Raw genomic sequence first — 20,513 nt, forward strand, 5'->3', positions numbered from 1 at the left:
ACTGTATATATGTATATATATATATATATATATATATATATATACTGTATATATATATATATATATATATATATATATATATATATATATATATATATATATATATATATATATATATATATATATATACTGTATATATATATATATATATATATATATATATATATGTCTTAATAAGGTTATCCAAAAAATAGTGCTCGATACCGTAGTAGAGCGCAATATATGTATGTGTGGGAAAAAAATCACAAGACTACTTCATCTCTACAGGCCTGTTTCATGAGGGGTTCCCTCAATCTCCTGATGATTGAGGGAACCCCTCATGAAACAGGCCTGTAGAGATGAAGTAGTCTTGTGATTTTTTCCCCACACATACATATATATATATATATATATATATATATTGACGTGACATCATCCCAGCGTGATCATGTCACGTTATTGATAGGAAAATGCATTTTTGGATAATAGGAGACACAGAGTAACAAGCGGTAGAAAAAGGATTAGAAAGGACATATTTTAAAAAATTATAATAAAAAAATAAAAAATAATTGCTTTATCTTTTTGTGGCTTATTGTGAAGTGTTCAATGTGATTTAAGAAGTGTGTTTACATTGATTGAGTGTTTTCCATGCTTATGTTGACATTTCCTTTCTTTTCAGGGTGATTATAATTAAAATAAATATATATATTTTTTTTTTTTCCTGGTCCTTATTTTCTATAAAAGAAAATATCAATAATTATCGCTATAAAACACTACAGTTTTCAGACATATCGCCCAGCCCTATTGTAAGCACTCAATTTAGTCGAGCATGTTGCTTTTTGCCGTACTTCACATTCACTACATTCACATGCACTGAAAAAGACATTTTCGCATGAGTTCGGTTGAAACCAGCTTTTTGAAAACGCATGTAATGATAAAATTGTGTTTGACTTTTTAAGGATCGACGGATAAAAAACAAACTGATATGGAAAAGTGAGAGCGCCACAGTCGGTCTACAACAGAGGTGTCCAAACCATGTTCATATATTTTTTTTCATAGTTTGGCCGGGCTCCAGTGCGACTTATATATGATTTTTTCCTTTTTTATTATGCATTTTCGGCAGGTGCGACTTATACTCCGAAAAATACGGTGTATATATATATATATATATATATATATACATACATACATATATATACACACACACACACACACACACACACACACACACATACATACATTATATATATATATATATATATATATATATATATATATATATATATATATATATACATACATACATATATATATATATGTGTGTATATATATATATATATATATATATTATTTATACATTAATATATATATTTATATATATATACATACATATATATATGTATATGTATATATATACACATATATATATATATATATATATATATATATATATATATATATATGTATATATATATATATATACACACACACATACGCATATGCACATACATATATATACATATATACATACATACACACGTGTGTGTGTATATATGTATAAATATGTGTGTGTGTTTATATACGTGTATATATATATATATATATATATATATATATATATATATATATATATATATATATATATATATATATATATACATACATACACACACACACACAGTCGGCTTTCGGCCCCTGGCCAAATTTTCTTAGCCCAATGCATGCCCCTGGTCAAAAAGTCTGGACACCCCTGATCTAGCATATTGAAGCGTCAATTATTCGGGTCATTACCGATTTGTGACAAGCTGCCTTTGTTTTCGTATGCGCCATCTAGTGTTTGAGACGCACACAAGCAATGGACAAAAAAAAAAATACTATACGTGTATAAAAAATATAGAAAAATACTGCATGTAAACATGGTCTTCACATACTGGTGTGACAATGAAAGAGACCGGGTTGTTGCAATGTGGCGCATGTGAACGTAGCGAGCGTGAACGAGCCGTCGGTGCGTGGAATTAAAACACAGCCCTGGGCTACATTTGAGCTTTAGCTATAAGTCCTTCATGAATAAAAAAATGCGAGGGAAGGGATGAGTCTTCTTCATGTGGGCATTGCTTTGGTCTTGAGGAGCATCCTGCTGTGCCAGTAGTCCAGATTGTCGAAGGATCTGTCTGCACTCACGGGATCCACCACCGCCACTCTAGCTCGCACTTTTACGTAAGGCCCGCACCCTAATTGTTGGGGGCCTCTCTCTGCTATTTGCATGTTCTGGTACACCGCCGCCTCTCCCGGGTTGGCGGCGCCCAAGCAGTCCATGTCCTCGTACTCGTCCCTGTCCTGGATCTTCAGCTCCTTGTTTTCCAGAAGAGCTTGGCGCAGTTTGGGCTGTCTGTTAGTGTAGTGATAGTCACTGTCCTCCACATACTCCTCCTCCTCCTCCTCGACCACTCCTGCTTCCGCAGGAGGAGGTGGAGGTTCATGTGCCGGAGGGCCTTCATCCTTCCTGATATCCATGTATTCATATTGAACCTCCTGACATCCCAGCTGCTTGGAGTCGTGGTTCCTGAGGGTCGGCGGCGCGTCGCCCGTGCACGCCGTCACCTGCGACGACACGGAGGACGTTCGCTTCTTGTCCCGCTTCGGCCGCTGGCAGTTGTCTTTGAGGGGCTTGTTGATTCTCGTCTGCTTGTTCATGTACTCGTACTCCTCGTCATGCAGGTTGTCCAGGAGCCCCGGCGAGGGCGCCTTGCCCGTCCTGCCGTTGATGACTCCCGACGGGCACAGCAGGGTTTCTGGGATGAATGAGAGGGAAGTGAGTCCAGTAAGATACAGTACGTGGTCAAAACTTATGAACATTGGGCCTGATCTACCAAGATCCAAATAACAGGTACTAAACATGGTGTGCATACTGGCGCCATGTTCTTTCAACTTGCCAAAAAAAACAAGGAAAATGTTACAAAAATGCACACTTTTGACACCCCTGCTATAGATAATAAAAAGCTAAATGTGATAAATCTATGGATAAAAAGCAGAGCCTGGCGACGCATGCGCGTTTATCATAACTCTCTCTCTCTCTCTGTCTGTCTCTGCCCCTCCCTCACCAATGCTGCTGCACGCACAATTTGTTTTGTTTTCAACCCCTTCTTAACCCTGAACGTACATTGAAAATACACGCAACCCTAACTCAAAATGCCGGACATTTGAGGCATTTAAGAAACTCCTAGACCATACGTCCTCTTTTCACCGGACATGTCCTCTTTTGCGGAGCTGTCAAGGCGGAGTTTCATAAATGCCTCAGATGTCCGGCATTTTGAGTATTGTTTACACAACGTGCAGTACGCTACTTAATATGTCCGTGTGGAAACTCGTTCGGTACACCTCCGAACCGAACCGAACCGAAACCCCCGTACCGAGACGGTTCGATAAAAATACACGTACCGTTACACCCTTATTATTTAGATTATTGTTTCTCAGCTGTTTGTAAATGTTGCAGTTTATAAATAAGCATACCTGCCAACTTTTGAAATCAGAAAAACCTAGTAGCCAGGGTCCAAGGGCCGCAGGCCCCGGTAGGTCCAGGACAAAGTCCTGGTGGGGGGTTCCTTCGCCCCCCGACGCAAAATGATTATTAGCATTCAGACAGGTTAAAATGTTGCTAAAACCATCACGTTTCTATCAGTCACAGTGACGTTTCAAAACAAAAATATTACAGCAAAAATCATATGGGTTGATTGACATGTTTATTCTGTAAGCTAACTTCAATAGTTTGAAATTATTTTGACAGTTAATGCCAGTTATCCTGTCAACCTTTCACAAGACTTCAATTTGTTAATTGAAAGTATAAACACTTTTTACAGTAAACAAATGGTAAAACAGTACTAAACAATTCCATTCAAAAAAAATTGGTGTCATTATTAACTTTCTGTCCAAGCTTGTATAATCTACTGCCTTGTTCAATTGTAAAAAAATATTCTGTGCCTAAAATTCACATTTCTATCACAATTATCATACTGTAAACATTGTAAGCTAACTTCATTAAAATTAATAGTCCTGTCAATAGCATGGAATTACAATTCAAATGTAGTTTTTTTGTAAGCCTTTCAAAAGAATTCCAAATATGAAAAATTAATGAAAATTAATTTAAGCCATCAGACACTTGAAAAGTGGCACATCACATCTCTAATGTAATCATTTTAACTTTTCAACAGAAATAGCACTGCAAAAATATTAAGGACATACTTCTGTATTTTGGTAGTTATGCTGTCAACATTTAACAAGATTTCTTCAACTTGGACTTGAAAGCATAAATAGTATAAACACTTTTAACAGTATAACAGTACTAAACAATTCCAATAGATAACATTGGTGTCATTACCTTTTTGTTTGCTCAATTATTGCCTCCGTAAATAAAACTTCGGCCTTTATCACATCCAAAGAATCTGTTTGGGAGACGAAAAACGTTGAAAGTTTTCCACTTGTATCGCTAGCAACGGCATTAGACTTGTGTTTTTTTGTCCCAACGTGGTCTTTTACATCGCTAATTCCTCCGTGTCCGATCGAAAAATCTTGTCTGCACAAGGTGCAATTCGCGTAGTTTTCACCCTTTTTGGAGCGGATAATTATTCCCGGATAGGCTTTTGAATATTCTTCACGGAATGACTGTGTGAACTGAAGTGTGAAGTGAATCATATTTATATAGCGCTTTTTCTCTAGTGACTCAAAGCGCTTTACATAGTGAAACCCAATATCTAAGTTACATTTAAACCAGTGTGGGTGGCACTGGGAGCAGGTGGGTAAAGTGTCTTGCCCAAGGACACAACGGCAGTGACTAGGATGGCAGAAGCGGGGATCGAACCTGCAACCCTCAAGTTGCTGGCACGGCCACTCTACCAACCGAGCTATACCGCCCCGGTATAGCTCGGTTGGTAGACTGCAGTTTTCTTTTCGGTTTAAGACTCGTATGCGATTTTTCTCCGGCTGATTCCATGATCGTTCGCTCGTTTGGAAACAATGGCCTCGTGCTTGGCAGCGGTGCTATAAATAGCCTCGCGCATGGCATTCGGAATGGCTCGATAGGAAGTTACGGGAAGCAGTGTCGATTGTCATTGTTGTTACGCGATTTCGTGAATAAAACTTAAAAAAAAAAATTTTTTTTTAATTAATGAAAAACCGTATTTTTTATCACTGCAACCGTAACCCGGAATAGGTTGATGAAAACCGTACTAATTACGGGAAAACCGGAGTAGTTGGCAGGTATGAATAAGGTTAAAACATTTTTTTTTTTTAAACGTAGCCTCTGCGCATGCGCATAGCATAGGTCCAACGAATCGATGACTAAATTAATCGCCAACTATTTTTATAATCGATTTTAATCGATTAGTTGTTGCAGCCCTAATGTATATATATATATATACAGTATGTATGTAGATATGTATAAATATATATATACACATATATATATATATATATATATATATATATATATATATATATATATACATATATATATGTATATATATATATATATATATATATATATAAATATATACATATATATATATATATATATATATATATATACATATATATATATATATATATATATATATATATATATATATATATATATATATATATATATATATATACGTATATATATATATATATATATATATATATATATATATATATACGTATATATATATATATATGTATATATATATATATATATATACGTATATATATATATATATATATATATATATATATATATATATATATATATATATATATATATATACGTATATATATATATACATATATATATATATACATATATATATATATATATATATATATATGTATATATATATATATATATATATATATAAATAAATATATATATATATTTATATATATATACATATATTTATACATACGTATATATAATTTATATATATAATTTGTGCTAGTTTTCATGAACATTTCAGATGACGCAAATCATTGGCTGCAGAACAGTTTCGGCCTCGATAAATCACATTGCAGAGGCTAAATGATTATTTGTGCATCTCCTCCTCTTACATATACAATTGTGGCCTTCTAATAAGCAGCATATACTCTGCATACACATGAAGAGTGTATGCAAGAAATGCAAGAACCGAGACTCAGATTTCCCTCGCCCGGACGCGGGTCACCGGGGCCCCCCTCCGGAGCCAGGCCCGGAGTTGGGGCACGATGGCGAGCGCCTGGTGGCCGGGCCTGTCCCCATGGGGCCCGGCCGGGCACAGCCCGAAGAGGCAACGTGGGTCCCCCCTCCAATGGGCTCACCACCCATAGCAGGGGCCATAGAGGTCGGGTGCAATGTGAGCTGGGCGGTAGCCGAAGGCAGGGCACTTGGCGGTCCGATCCTCGGCTACAGAAGCTAGCTCTTGGGACGTGGAACGTCACCTCGCTGGGGGGGAAGGAGCCTGAGCTAGTGCGCGAGGTAGAGAAGTTCCGGTTGGATATAGTCGGACTCACCTCGACGCACAGCAAGGGCTCTGGAACCAGTTCTCTCGAGAGGGGCTGGACTCTCTTCCACTCTGGCGTTGCCAGCAGTGAGAGGCGACGGGCTGGGGTGGCAATTCTTGTTGCCCCCCGGCTCAGAGCCTGCATGTTGGAGTTCAACCCGGTGGACGAGAGGGTAGCTTCCCTCCGCCTTCGGGTGGGGGGACGGGTCCTGACTGTTGTTTGCGCTTACGCGCCAAACAGAAGCTCAGAGTACCCACCCTTTTTGGATTCACTCGAGGGAGTACTTGAGAGTGCTACCCCGGGTGATGCCCCCGTTCTACTGGGGGACTTCAACGCTCATATTGGCAACGACAGTGAAACCTGGAGAGGCGTGATTGGGAAGAATGGCCGCCCGGATCTGAACCCAAGTGGTGTTTTGTTATTGGACTTTTGTGCCCGTCACGGATTGTCCATAACGAACACCATGTTCAAGCATAAGGGTGTCCATATGTGCACTTGGCACCAGGACACCCTAGGCCGCAGTTCTATGATCGACTTTGTAGTTGTGTCATCGGATTTGCGGCCTCATGTTTTGGACACTCGGGTGAAGAGAGGGGCGGAGCTTTCTACCGATCACCACCTGGTGGTGAGTTGGCTGCGATGGTGGGGGAGGATGCCGGACAGACCTGGCAGGCCCAAACGCATTGTGAGGGTTTGCTGGGAACGTCTGGCAGAGTCTCCTGTCAGAGAGAGTTTCAATTCCCACCTCCGGAAGAACTTTGAACATGTCACGAGGGAGGTGCTGGACATTGAGTCCGAGTGGACCATGTTCCGCACCTCTATTGTCGAGGCGGATGATTGGAGCTGTGGCCGCAAGGTAGTTGGTGCCTGTCGTGGCGGTAATCCTAGAACCCGTTGGTGGACACCGGCGGTGAGGGATGCCGTCAAGCTGAAGAAGGAGTCCTATCGGGTTCTTTTGGCTCATGGGACTCCTGAGGCAGCGGACAGGTACTGACAGGCCAAGCGGTGTGCGGCTTCAGCGGTCGCGGAGGCAAAAACTCGGACATGGGAGGAGTTCGGGGAAGCCATGGAAAACGACTTCCGGACGGCTTCGAAGCGATTCTGGACCACCATCCGCCGCCTCAGGAAGGGGAAGCAGTGCACTACCAACACCGTGTATGGTGCGGATGGTGTTCTGCTGACCTCGACTGCGGAAGTTGTGGATCGGGGGAGGGAATACTTCGAAGACCTCCTCAATCCCACCAACACGTCTTCCTATGAGGAAGCAGTGCCTGGGGAATCTGTGGTGGGCTCTCCTATTTCTGGGGCTGAGGTTGCTGAGGTAGTTAAAAAGCTCCTCGGTGGCAAGGCCCCGGGGGTGGATGAGATCCGCCCGGAGTTCCTTAAGGCTCTGGATGCTGTAGGGCTGTCTTGGTTGACAAGACTCTGCAGCATCGCGTGGACATCGGGGGAAGTACCTCTGGATTGGCAGACCGGGGTGGTGGTTCCTCTCTTTAAAAAGGGGAACCGGAGGGTGTGTTCTAACTATCGTGGGATCACACTCCTCAGCCTTCCCGGTAAGGTCTATTCAGGTGTACTGGAGAGGAGGCTACGCCGGATAGTCGAACCTCGGATTCAGGAGGAACAGTGTGGTTTTCGTCCTGGTCGTGGAACTGTGGACCAGCTCTATACTCTCGGCAGGGTCCTTGAGGGTGCATGGGAGTTTGCCCAACCAGTCTACATGTGCTTTGTGGACTTGGAGAAGGCATTCGACCGTGTCCCTCGGGAAGTCCTGTGGGGAGTGCTCAGAGAGTATGGGGTTTCGGACTGTCTGATTGTGGCGGTCCGCTCCCTGTATGATCAGTGTCAGAGCTTGGTTCGCATTGCTGGCAGTAAGTCGGACACGTTTCCGGTGAGGGTTGGACTCCGCCAAGGCTGCCCTTTGTCACCGATTCTGTTCATAACTTTTATGGACAGAATTTCTAGGCGCAGTCAAGGCGTTGAGGGGATCCGGTTTGGTGGCTGCAGGATTAGGTCTCTGCTTTTTGCAGATGATTTGGTCCTGATGGCTTCATCTGGCCAGGATCTTCAGCTCTCACTGGATCGGTTCGCAGCTGAGTGTGAAGCGACTGGGATGAGAATCAGCACCTCCAAGTCCGAGTCCATGGTTCTCGCCCGGAAAAGGGTGGAGTGCCATCTCCGGGTTGGGGAGGAGATCTTGCCCCAAGTGGAGGAGTTCAAGTACCTCGGAGTCTTGTTCACGAGTGAGGGAAGAGTGGATCGTGAGATCGACAGGCGGATCGGTGCGGCGTCTTCAGTAATGCGGACGCTGTATCGATCCGTTGTGGTGAAGAAGGAGCTGAGCCGGAAGGCAAAGCTCTCAATTTACCGGTCGATCTACGTTCCCATCCTCACCTATGGTCATGAGCTTTGGGTTATGACCGAAAGGACAAGATCACGGGTACAAGCGGCCCAAATGAGTTTCCTCCGCCGGGTGGCGGGGCTCTCCCTTAGAGATAAGGTGAGAAGCTCTGTCATCCGGGGGGAGCTCAAAGTAAAGCCGCTGCTCCTCCACATTGAGAGGAGCCAGATGAGGTGGTTCGGGCATCTGGTCAGGATGCCACCCGAGCGCCTCCCTAAGGAGGTGTTTAGGGCATGTCCGACCGGTAGGAGGCCACGAGGAAGACCCAGGACACGTTGGGAAGACTATGTCTCCCGGCTGGCCTGGGAACGCCTCGGGATCCCCCGGGAAGAGCTGGACGAAGTGGCTGGGGAGAGGGAAGTCTGGGCTTCCCTGCTTAGGCTGCTGCCCCCGCGACCCGACCTCGGATAAGCGGAAGAAGATGGATGGATGGATGGACACATGAAGAGAGTCACGTTAAATGGATTGCGCTCTCTATTTTGCTCGTTTAAGAGGAGCGACTCGATCCTCTTTGCCAGTTTAATATACGCACACGTTTAGTAGATCAGGCCTGATGTGTCCACATTTTGTCACCAGAAATGACATTTGTGGCGCCCTCTACAGGTTGTGCTTTGGAAGACACGCTAGTGTTCATCCTTCCACCCCAAGAAAAATACCACTGTCCATCAAGGTGCGCGAAATGCTCCTCCCCACTTCTGCTATGCCTACAATGGATATCAATTATGCTCTCACCTCTCTCCGGACTGTCTCCAGGCAGCACATAACCGTTTAGGTCCTCCTCGTACACATCTGGAGATGGCGTCTGAGATGGTCCGCCGGACAGGCTGTCCCTCTGGGACACATAGGCGCTGTCCTCCCGGTGGCGTCCCCGCTTGGGGCTTCCGGTCTGACTCAAGTCCTCGATCATCTCCAAGCCACACCCCTCGAAACCCTCCGACACGGTCCGAGCGGAGTTGAGTCGAGAGCGTGATTGCCACGGGGCCTAGAAGAAAGTCAATGAACGCCAATGCTTTTCTATTCTTTATCATGTTAATACTTATCCTGAACTGCTGCGTCGAATCCTTGAATAGAGGCCCAAGCCGGCTAATACAGTTAGCTATGCTCCGGGCTACATAATCGATCATGAACCGGACTATAATATTAACTGGTCCATTGCCAAACACAGTCGGCATTGATCCAATTGGAAGTAGTTTTTAGGAAGATCATTCTTAATTTTGCCGGTAGACGGTGATGCTATTGTGTCACATTAGAAGGCTAAACTAGCTACACAACAACACGAACTAACATTGCTAACTCACACCCGTAGTCCTTGCACTGGATCTTGTTGTATTTTTGCGGGTGTACCTAATAATGTGACAAATGTACATACCTGTCCGGGGTTGTCGACGCCCGCTGTCATCGGCAGATAACCAGCAGCGACCGGGGAACTCAGCACCACCTGAACACACACGACTGCGTCACCGACAGGAAGTGACACGAGAATATCTTTAACAAGAAGATGACTTACTCTGTGGGAATCCAGCCTGGAGAGGCCATTGAGGCTCCTGGAGTGAAACAGGTAGTGCGAGGGTGGGTGGAGGCCTTCCATTTCTACTTCCTCCCCCTGGTCCTCCAGCTCAAAGTCCAGATCCTCCAGGTCATCCAGGTCTGCACTCCGGTGAGCTAGCTCATCAGGAGGCGCGTCCTGCTCGCTGCGATCCTCCTAAAACATGTGAGCCATTAATACCACTTGGAGTATCTCACCAAGAACTTCCCAAGGGATGATAGTATGGAAAATAAACTTGGATATACTTAAGAGTAGTCAGTGTACAGCTTGTACGGACTACTTTAAGTTCCCAGTGTTGACAACCCGCTTATCTCATAATGTCCCTGGTCCACTGTCCTCTTGTTATCACTAAAATCCCGGTAATGCTACCTCAGTAGAAGCATTTAAGTCCCATCCTAAAACTAATTTGTATACTCTAGCCTTTAAATAGACTCCCATTTTAGACCAGTTGATCTGCCGTCTCTTTTCTACTCTTCCCCCCTCTTCTTCGTGGAGAGGGGGGGGTACAGATTAGGTGACCACAGATGATCGCTAGCTGTTCAAAGTCGGGACCCAGGATGGACCACTCATCTGTGCATCAGTTGAGGACGTCTCTGTGCTGCTGACCTGTCTCCACCCAAGACGATCTCCGGCTTGCCCCACTATGGACTGGACTCTCACACTATGGGTTGTACTTGTATAGCGCTTTTCTACCTTCAAGGTACTCAAAGCGCTTTGACACTACTTCCACATTTACCCATTCACACACACATTCACACACTGATGGAGGGAGCTGCCATGCAAGGCGCTACCAGCACCCATCAGGAGCAAGGGTGAAGTGTCTTGCTCAGGACACAACGGACATGACGAGGTTGGTACTAGGTGGGGATTGAACCAGGGACCCTCGGGTTGCGCACGGCCACTCTCCCACTGCGCCACGCCGTCCCTACTACTATAAACTAGATCCATGATGGACTGGACTCTCACACTATTAACTAGATCGACTAAGGACTGGACTCTCACACTATTAACCAGATCCACCATGGACTGGACTGGACTCTCACACTATTAACCAGATCCATGATGGACTGGACTCTCACACTACTAACTAGATCCACTATGGACTGGACTGTACTCTCACACTATTAACTAGATCCACTATGGAATGGATTCTCACACTATTAACTAGATTTACTATGGACTGGACTCTCACACTATTAACCAGATCCATGATGGACTGGACTCTCACACTACTAACTAGACCCACTATGGACTGGACTGGACTCTCACACTATTAACTAGATCCACTATGGAATGGACTCTCACACTACTAACTAGATCCACTATGAACTGGACTCTCACACTATTAACTAGATCCACCATGGACTGGACTGGACTCTCACACTATTAACTACATCCACTATGGAATGGACTCTCACACTATTAACTAGATCCATGATGGACTGGACTCTCACACTATTAACTAGATCCACTATGGACTGGACTGGACTCTCACACTATTAACTAGATCCACTATGGAATGGACTCTCACACTATTAACTAGATCCACCATGGACTGGACTGGACTCTCACACTATTAACTAGATCCACTATGGACTGGACTCTCACACTATTAACTAGATCCACCATGGACTGGACTGGACTCTCACACTATTAATTAGATCCACTATGGACTGGACTCTCACACTATTAACTAGATCCACTATGGAATGGACTCTCACACTATTAACTAGATCCACTATGGACTGGACTCTCACACTATTAACTAGATCCACTATGGAATGGACTCTCACACTATTAACTAGATCCACTATGGACTAGACTCTCACACTATTAACTAGATCCACTATGGACTGGACTCTCACACTATTAACTAGATCCACTATGGACTGGACTCTCACACTATTAACTAGATCCACTATGGAATGGACTCTCACGCTATTAACTAGATTCACTATGGACTGGACTCTCACACTATTAACCAGATCCATGATGGACTGGACTCTCACACGACTAACTAGATCCACTATGGACTGGACTGGACTCTCACACTATTAACTAGATCCACTATGGATTGGACTCTCACACTATTAACTAGATCCACTAGGGAATGGACTCTCACACTTTTAACTAGATCCACTATGGACTGGACTCTCACACTATTAACTAGATCCACTATGGACTGGACTCTCACACTATTAACTAGATCCACTATGCAATGGACTCTCACACTATTAACTAGATCCACTATGGAATGGACTCTCACACTATTAACTAGATCCACTATGGACTGGACTCTCACACTATTAACTAGATCCACCATGGACTGGACTGGACTCTCACACTATTAACTAGATCCACTATGGACTGGACTCTCACACTATTAACTAGATCCACCATGGACTGGACTGGACTCTCAAACTATTAACTAGATCCACTATGGAATGGACTCTCACACTATTAACTAGATCCACTATGGAATGGACTCTCACACTATTAACTATATCCATGATGGACTGGACTCTCACACTATTAACTAGACCCACTATGGACTGGACTGGACTCTCACACTATTAACTAGATCCACTATGGAATGGACTCTCACACTACTAACTAGATCCACTATGGACTGGACTCTCACACTATTAACTAGATCCACCATGGACTGGACTGGACTCTCACACTATTAACTAGATCCACTATGGAATGGACTCTCACACTATTAACTAGATCCATGATGGACTGGACTCTCACACTATTAACTAGGTCCACTATGGACTGGACTGGACTCTCACACTATTAACTAGATCCACTATGGAATGGACTCTCACACTATTAACTAGATCCACCATGGACTGGACTGGACTCTCACACTATTAACTAGATCCACTATGGACTAGACTCTCACACTATTAACTAGATCCACCATGGACTGGACTGGACTCTCACACTATTAACTAGATCAACTATGGACTGGACTCTCACACTATTAACTAGATCCACTATGGAATGGACTCTCACACTATTAACTAGATCCACTATGGACTGGACTCTCACACTATTAACTAGATCCACTATGGAATGGACTCTCACACTATTAACTAGATCCACTATGGACTAGACTCTCACACTATTAACTAGATCCACTATGGACTGGACTCTCACACTATTAACTAGATCCACTATGGACTGGACTCTCACACTATTAACTAGATCCACTATGGACTGGACTCTCACACTATTAACTCGATCCACTATGGACTGGACTCTCACACTATTAACTAGATCCACTATGGAATGGACTCTCACACTATTAACTAGATTCACTATGGACTGGACTCTCACACTATTAACCAGATCCATGATGGACTGGACTCTCACACTACTAACTAGATCCACTATGGACTGGACTGGACTCTCACACTATTAACTAGATCCACTATGGAATGGACTCTCACACTATTAACTAGGACCACTATGGACTGGACTCTCACACTATTAACTAGATCCACTAGGGAATGGACTCTCACACTTTTAACTAGATCCACTATGGACTGGACTCTCACACTATTAACTAGATCCACTATGGACTGGACTCTCACACTATTAACTAGATCCACTATGGACTGGACTCTCACACTATTAACTAGATCCACTATGCAATGGACTGTCACACTATTAACTAGATCCACTATGGACTGGACTCTCACACTATTAACTAGATCCACCATGGACTGGACTGGACTCTCACACTATTAACTAGATCCACTATGGACTGGACTCTCACACTATTAACTAGATCCACCATGGACTGGACTGGACTCTCACACTTTTAACTAGATCCACTATGGAATGGACTCTCACACTATTAACTAGATCCACTATGGAATGGACTCTCACACTATTAACTAGATCCACCATGGACTGGACTCTCACACTATTAACTAGATCCACTATGGACTGGACTCTCACACTATTAACTAGATCCACTATGGACTGGACTCTCACACTATTAACTAGATCCACTATGGACTGGACTCTCACACTATTAACTAGATCCACTATGGACTGGACTCTCACACTATTAACTCGATCCACTATGGACTGGACTCTCACACTATTAACTAGATCCACTATGGAATGGACTCTCACACTATTAACTAGATTCACTATGGACTGGACTCTCACACTATTAACCAGTTCCATGATGGACTGGACTCTCACACTACTAACTAGATCCACTATGGACTGGACTGGACTCTCACACTATTAACTAGATTCACTATGGAATGGACTCTCACACTATTAACTAGATCCACTATGGACTGGACTCTCACACTATTAATTAGATCCACTAGGGAATGGACTCTCACACTTTTAACTAGATCCACTATGGACTGGACTCTCACACTATTAACTAGATCCACTATGGACTGGACTCTCACACTATTAACTAGATCCACTATGGAATGGACTCTCACACTATTAACTAGATCCACTATGGACTGGACTCTCACACTATTAACTAGATCCACTATGGACTGGACTCTCACACTATTAACTAGATCCACTATGGACTGGACTCTCACACTATTAACTAGATCCACTATGGACTGGACTCTCACACTATTAACTAGATCCACTATGGACTGGACTCTCACACTATTAACTAGATCCACTATGGACTGGACTCTCACACTATTAACTAGATCCACTATGGACTGGACTCTCACACTATTAACTACATCCACTATGGACTGGACTCTCACACTATTAACTAGATTCACTATGGACTGGACTCTCACACTATTATGTTAGATCCACTATGGACTGGACTCTCACAATATTAACTAAATCCACTATGGACTGGACTCTCACACTATTAACTAGATCCAATATGGACTGGACTCTCACACTATTAACTAGATCCACTATGGACTGGACTCTCACACTATTAACTAGATCCAATATGGACTGGACTCTCACACTATTAACTAGATCCACTATGGAATGGACTCTCACACTATTAACTAGATCCACTATGGACTGGACTCTCACACTATTAACTAGATCCACTATGGACTGGACTCTCACACTATTAACTACATCCAGTATGGACTGGACTCTCACACTATTAACTAGATCCACTATGGACTGGACTCTCACACTATTAACTAGATCCACCATGGACTGGACTGGACTCTCACACTATTAACTAGATCCACCATGGACTGGACTGGACTCTCACACTATTAACTAGATCCACTATGGAATGGACTCTCACACTATTAACTAGATCCACTATGGACTGGACTCTCACACTATTAATTAGATCCACTAGGGAATGGACTCTCACACTTTTAACAAGATCCACTATGGACTGGACTCTCACACTATTAACTAGATCCACTATGGACTGGACTCTCACACTATTAACTAGATCCACTATGCAATGGACTCTCACACTATTAACTAGATCCACTATGGAATGGACTCTCACACTATTAACTAGATCCACTATGGACTGGACTCTCACACTATTAACTAGATCCACTATGGACTGGACTCTCACACTATTAACTAGATCCACTATGGACTGGACTCTCACACTATTAACTACATCCACTATGGACTGGACTCTCACACTATTAACTAGATTCACTATGGACTGGACTCTCACACTATTATGTTAGATCCACTATGGACTGGACTCTCACACTATTAACTAAATCCACTATGGACTGGACTCTCACACTATTAACTAGATCCAATATGGACTGGACTCTCACACTATTAACTAGATCCACTATGGACTGGACTCTCACACTATTAACTAGATCCAATATGGACTGGACTCTCACACTATTAACTAGATCCACTATGGAATGGACTCTCACACTATTAACTAGATCCACTATGGACTGGACTCTCACACTATTAACTAGATCCACTATGGACTGGACTCTCACACTATTAACTACATCCAGTATGGACTGGACTCTCACACTATTAACTAGATCCACTATGGACTGGACTCTCACACTATTAACTAGATCCACCATGGACTGGACTGGACTCTCACACTATTAACTAGATCCACTATGGAATGGACTCTCACACTATTAACTAGATCCACCATGGACTGGACTGGACTCTCACACTATTAACTAGATCCACCATGGACTGGACTGGACTCTCACACTATTAACTAGATCCACTATGGAATGGACTCTCACACTATTAACTAGATCCACTATGGACTGGACTCTCACACTATTAACTACATCCACTATGGACTGGACTCTCACACTATTAACTACATCCACTATGGACTGGACTGGACTTTCACACTATTAACTAGATCCACTATGGAATGGACTCTCACACTATTAACTAGATCCACTATGGACTGGACTCTCACACTATTAACTCGATCCACTATGGACTGGACTCTCACACTATTAACTAGATCCACTATGGAATGGACTCTCACACTATTAACTAGATTCACTATGGACTGGACTCTCACACTATTAACCAGATCCATGATGGACTGGACTCTCACACTACTAACTAGATCCACTATGGACTGGACTGGACTCTCACACTATTAACTAGATCCACTATGGACTGGACTCTCACACTATTAACTAGATCCACTATGGACTGGACTCTCACACTACTAACTAGATCCACTATGGACTGGACTCTCACACTATTAACTAGATCCACTATGGACTGGACTCTCACACTATTAACTAGATCCACTATGCAATGGACTCTCACACTATTAACTAGATCCACTATGCACTGGACTCTCACACTATTAACTAGATCCACTATGGACTGGACTCTCACACTATTAACTAGATCCACTATGGACTGGACTCTCACACTATTAACTAGATCCACTATGGAATGGACTCTCACACTATTAACTAGATCCACTATGGACTGGACTCTCCCACTATTAACTAGATCCACTATGGACTGGACTCTCCCACTTTTAACTAGATCCACTATGGACTGGACTCTCACACTATTAACTAGATCCACTATGGACTGGACTCTCACACTATTAACTAGATCCACTATGGAATGGACTCTCACACTATTAACTAGATCCACTATGGACTGGACTCTCCCACTATTAACTAGATCCACTATGGACTGGACTCTCCCACTTTTAACTAGATCCACTATGGACTGGACTCTCACACTATTAACTAGATCCAATATGGACTGGACTCTCACACTATTAACTAGATCCACTATGGAATGGACTCTCACACTATTAACTAGATCCACTATGGAATGGATTCTCACACTATTAACTAGATCCACTATGGACTGGACTCTCACACTATTAACTACATCCACTATGGACTGGACTCTCACACTATTAACTAGATCCACTATGGACTGGACTCTCACACTATTATGTTAGATCCACTATGGACTGGACTCTCACACTATTAACTAGATCCAATATGGACTGGACTCTCACACTATTAACTAGATCCACTATGGAATGGACTCTCACACTATTAACTAGATCCACTATGGACTGGACTCTCACACTATTAACTAGATCCACTATGGACTGGACTCTCACACTATTATGTTAGATCCACTATGGACTGGACTCTCACACTATTATGTTAGATCCACTATGGACTGGACTCTCACACTATTATGTTAAATCCACTATGGACTGGACTCTCACACTATTATGTTAGATCCACTATGGACTGGACTCTCACACTATTAACTAGATCCACTATGGACTAGACTCTCACACTATTAACTAGATCCACTATGGACCGGACTCTCACACTATTAACTAGATCCCCTATGGACTGGACTCTCACACTATTAACTAGATCCACTATGGACTGGACTGGACTCTCACACTATTAACTAGATCCACTATGGAATGGACTCTCACGCTATTAACTAGATCCACTATGGACTGGACTCTCACACTATTAACTAGATCCACTATGGACTGGACTCTCACACTATTAACTAGATTCACTATGGAATGGATCCTCACACTTTTAACTAGATCCACTATGGACTGGACTCTCAAACTATTAACTACATCCACTATGGACTGGACTCTCACACTATTAACTAGATCCACTATGGACTGGACTCTCACACTATTAACTAGATCTACTATGGATTGGACTCTCACTATTATGTTAGATTCACTATGGACTGGACTCTCACTATTATGTTAGATCCACTATGGACTGGACTCTCACTATGATGTTAGATCCACTATGGACTAGACTCTCACTATGATGTTAGATCCACTATGGACTGGACTCTCACACTATTATGTTAGATCCACTATGGACTGGACTCTCACACTATTATGTTAGATCCACTATGGACTGGACTCTCACACTATTATGTTAGATCCACTATGGACTGGACTCTCACACTATTATCTAGATCCACTCCACATTCTCATTGTGCCTATTAGGTTGAGTTTTTCTTGCCCTGATGGGGGATCTGAGTTGTGGCTTGTGCAGCCCTTTGAGACACTTGTGATTAAGGACTTAATAAATAAACTTTGATTGATTGATTGAAATACCCCTCCAAGGTTTCTCATTGTTATCCCATTGGGTTGAGTTTTTTCTTGCCCTGATGTGGGATCTGAGCCCAGGATGTCGTTGTGGCTTGTGCAGCCCTTTGAGACACTCGTGATTTAGGGCTATATAAATAATATTTGATTGATTGATTGATTGATTGATTGATTGATTGATTGATTGATTGATTGATTGAAAAAAAGTGACGCTAAAATCTACAAAAATTGCTGACCACTTTTGTCGACATAAATTGGAGACCCAAAGGGAACATTTAAAAAATTTGATAGTTGTAGTTTTGTTAAATTTATCATTGTCGCCAGCAGTAAAAAAACAAACAAAAAAAACTACTGTTTAGTGTAGTTCTACAGCTTTAAAACAAGCAAAGTGACTTCCTGTTCACTGTGAATTCAATTCTGATTCTGATTATTTTCCCCCTAAAATGTGCATTTCACTCACAATTATGTCAATTCCCGTGATATTCTACGTTTAACAGCATATTCCCTTTTATTGGCCATATTTTGTGACTCTGTTCGCGGTTCATAAACGCGGTAATCATATGGCTTTACTTTCTTTTGTTGAGTTTAGCGATTGGTAATTGGCATACTTGCCAACCCTCCCGAATTTTCCGGGAGACTCCCTAAATTCAGCGCCTCTCCCGAAAACCTCCCGGGACAAATATTCTCCCGAAAATCTCCCGATTTTCAGCCGCAGCTGGAGGCCACGCCCCCTCCAGCTCCATGCGGACCTGAGTGAGGACAGCCTTTTCTTTATGACAACAGGGTGACAAGAACTAAATCATCCAGACTAGAGATAAATTGTATTATTATGTTTATCTTACCTAATAATAAATGTATGTATTAATTTTAAAAAAATTTAAAAAAAAAAATTTTTACTATATTTTGCTAAAAACATCAAAATTAATTGTATTTTTATTTGTATTTTTTCTGACTCCTTATTACATCCAGCCATAGAATTATACATTAAAATAAACATATTTGAAATCATTAATTTTAAATGATCATAATAATTAATTTAAAATGACCATATTTAATTATTAAAATTGCTTGTTTATCAACAACTTCAGCATTTTATTCATTACATTTTGAAGCTCTCAGAAGCCAAGTTATGTTACATTCCTTAATATTTATTTATGCAAGTTTGAAGTATCAATTATCTAAACACAGTTTTATTTGCATACTTTCAGGATGTAGATACATATATATATATATATATATATATATATATATATATATATATATATATATATATATATATATATATATATATGTATGTATATGTATATATATATGTATGAAATACGTGACTTCGTGAATTCTAGCTGTAAATATACTCCTCCCCTCTTAACCACGCCCCCGCCCTCAACCACGCCCCCGTCCCGACCACGCCCCCCACCTCCCGAAATCGGAGGTCTCAAGGTTGGCAAGTATGGTAATTGGGCACATTAGCGCTGTGTCAA

The 20,513-nt window shown here is 42.3% G+C and overlaps 1 protein-coding gene across 2 annotated transcripts in view; it reads right to left on the reverse strand.

The window, feature by feature from the left end:
• Positions 1–1,652: 1,652 nt before the first annotated feature.
• erbb3a (erb-b2 receptor tyrosine kinase 3a) overlaps positions 1,653–20,513 on the reverse strand; it is a 95,834-nt gene continuing 76,973 nt past the window's right edge. For both annotated transcript variants that reach the window (XM_061977637.2, XM_061977636.2), the window contains 4 exons: positions 10,398–10,592; positions 10,260–10,328; positions 9,623–9,872; positions 1,653–2,771 (listed from right to left, as the gene is read on the reverse strand). In XM_061977637.2, the coding sequence (XP_061833621.1) occupies positions 2,080–2,771; positions 9,623–9,872; positions 10,260–10,328; positions 10,398–10,592 (1,206 nt within the window). In that variant the 3' untranslated portion in view covers positions 1,653–2,079. The remainder of the gene's footprint in view (positions 2,772–9,622; positions 9,873–10,259; positions 10,329–10,397; positions 10,593–20,513) is intronic.

The sequence above is a fragment of the Nerophis lumbriciformis genome, linkage group LG18 (genome assembly GCF_033978685.3).
Source record: "Nerophis lumbriciformis linkage group LG18, RoL_Nlum_v2.1, whole genome shotgun sequence".
Classification (NCBI taxonomy): domain Eukaryota; kingdom Metazoa; phylum Chordata; class Actinopteri; order Syngnathiformes; family Syngnathidae; genus Nerophis; species Nerophis lumbriciformis.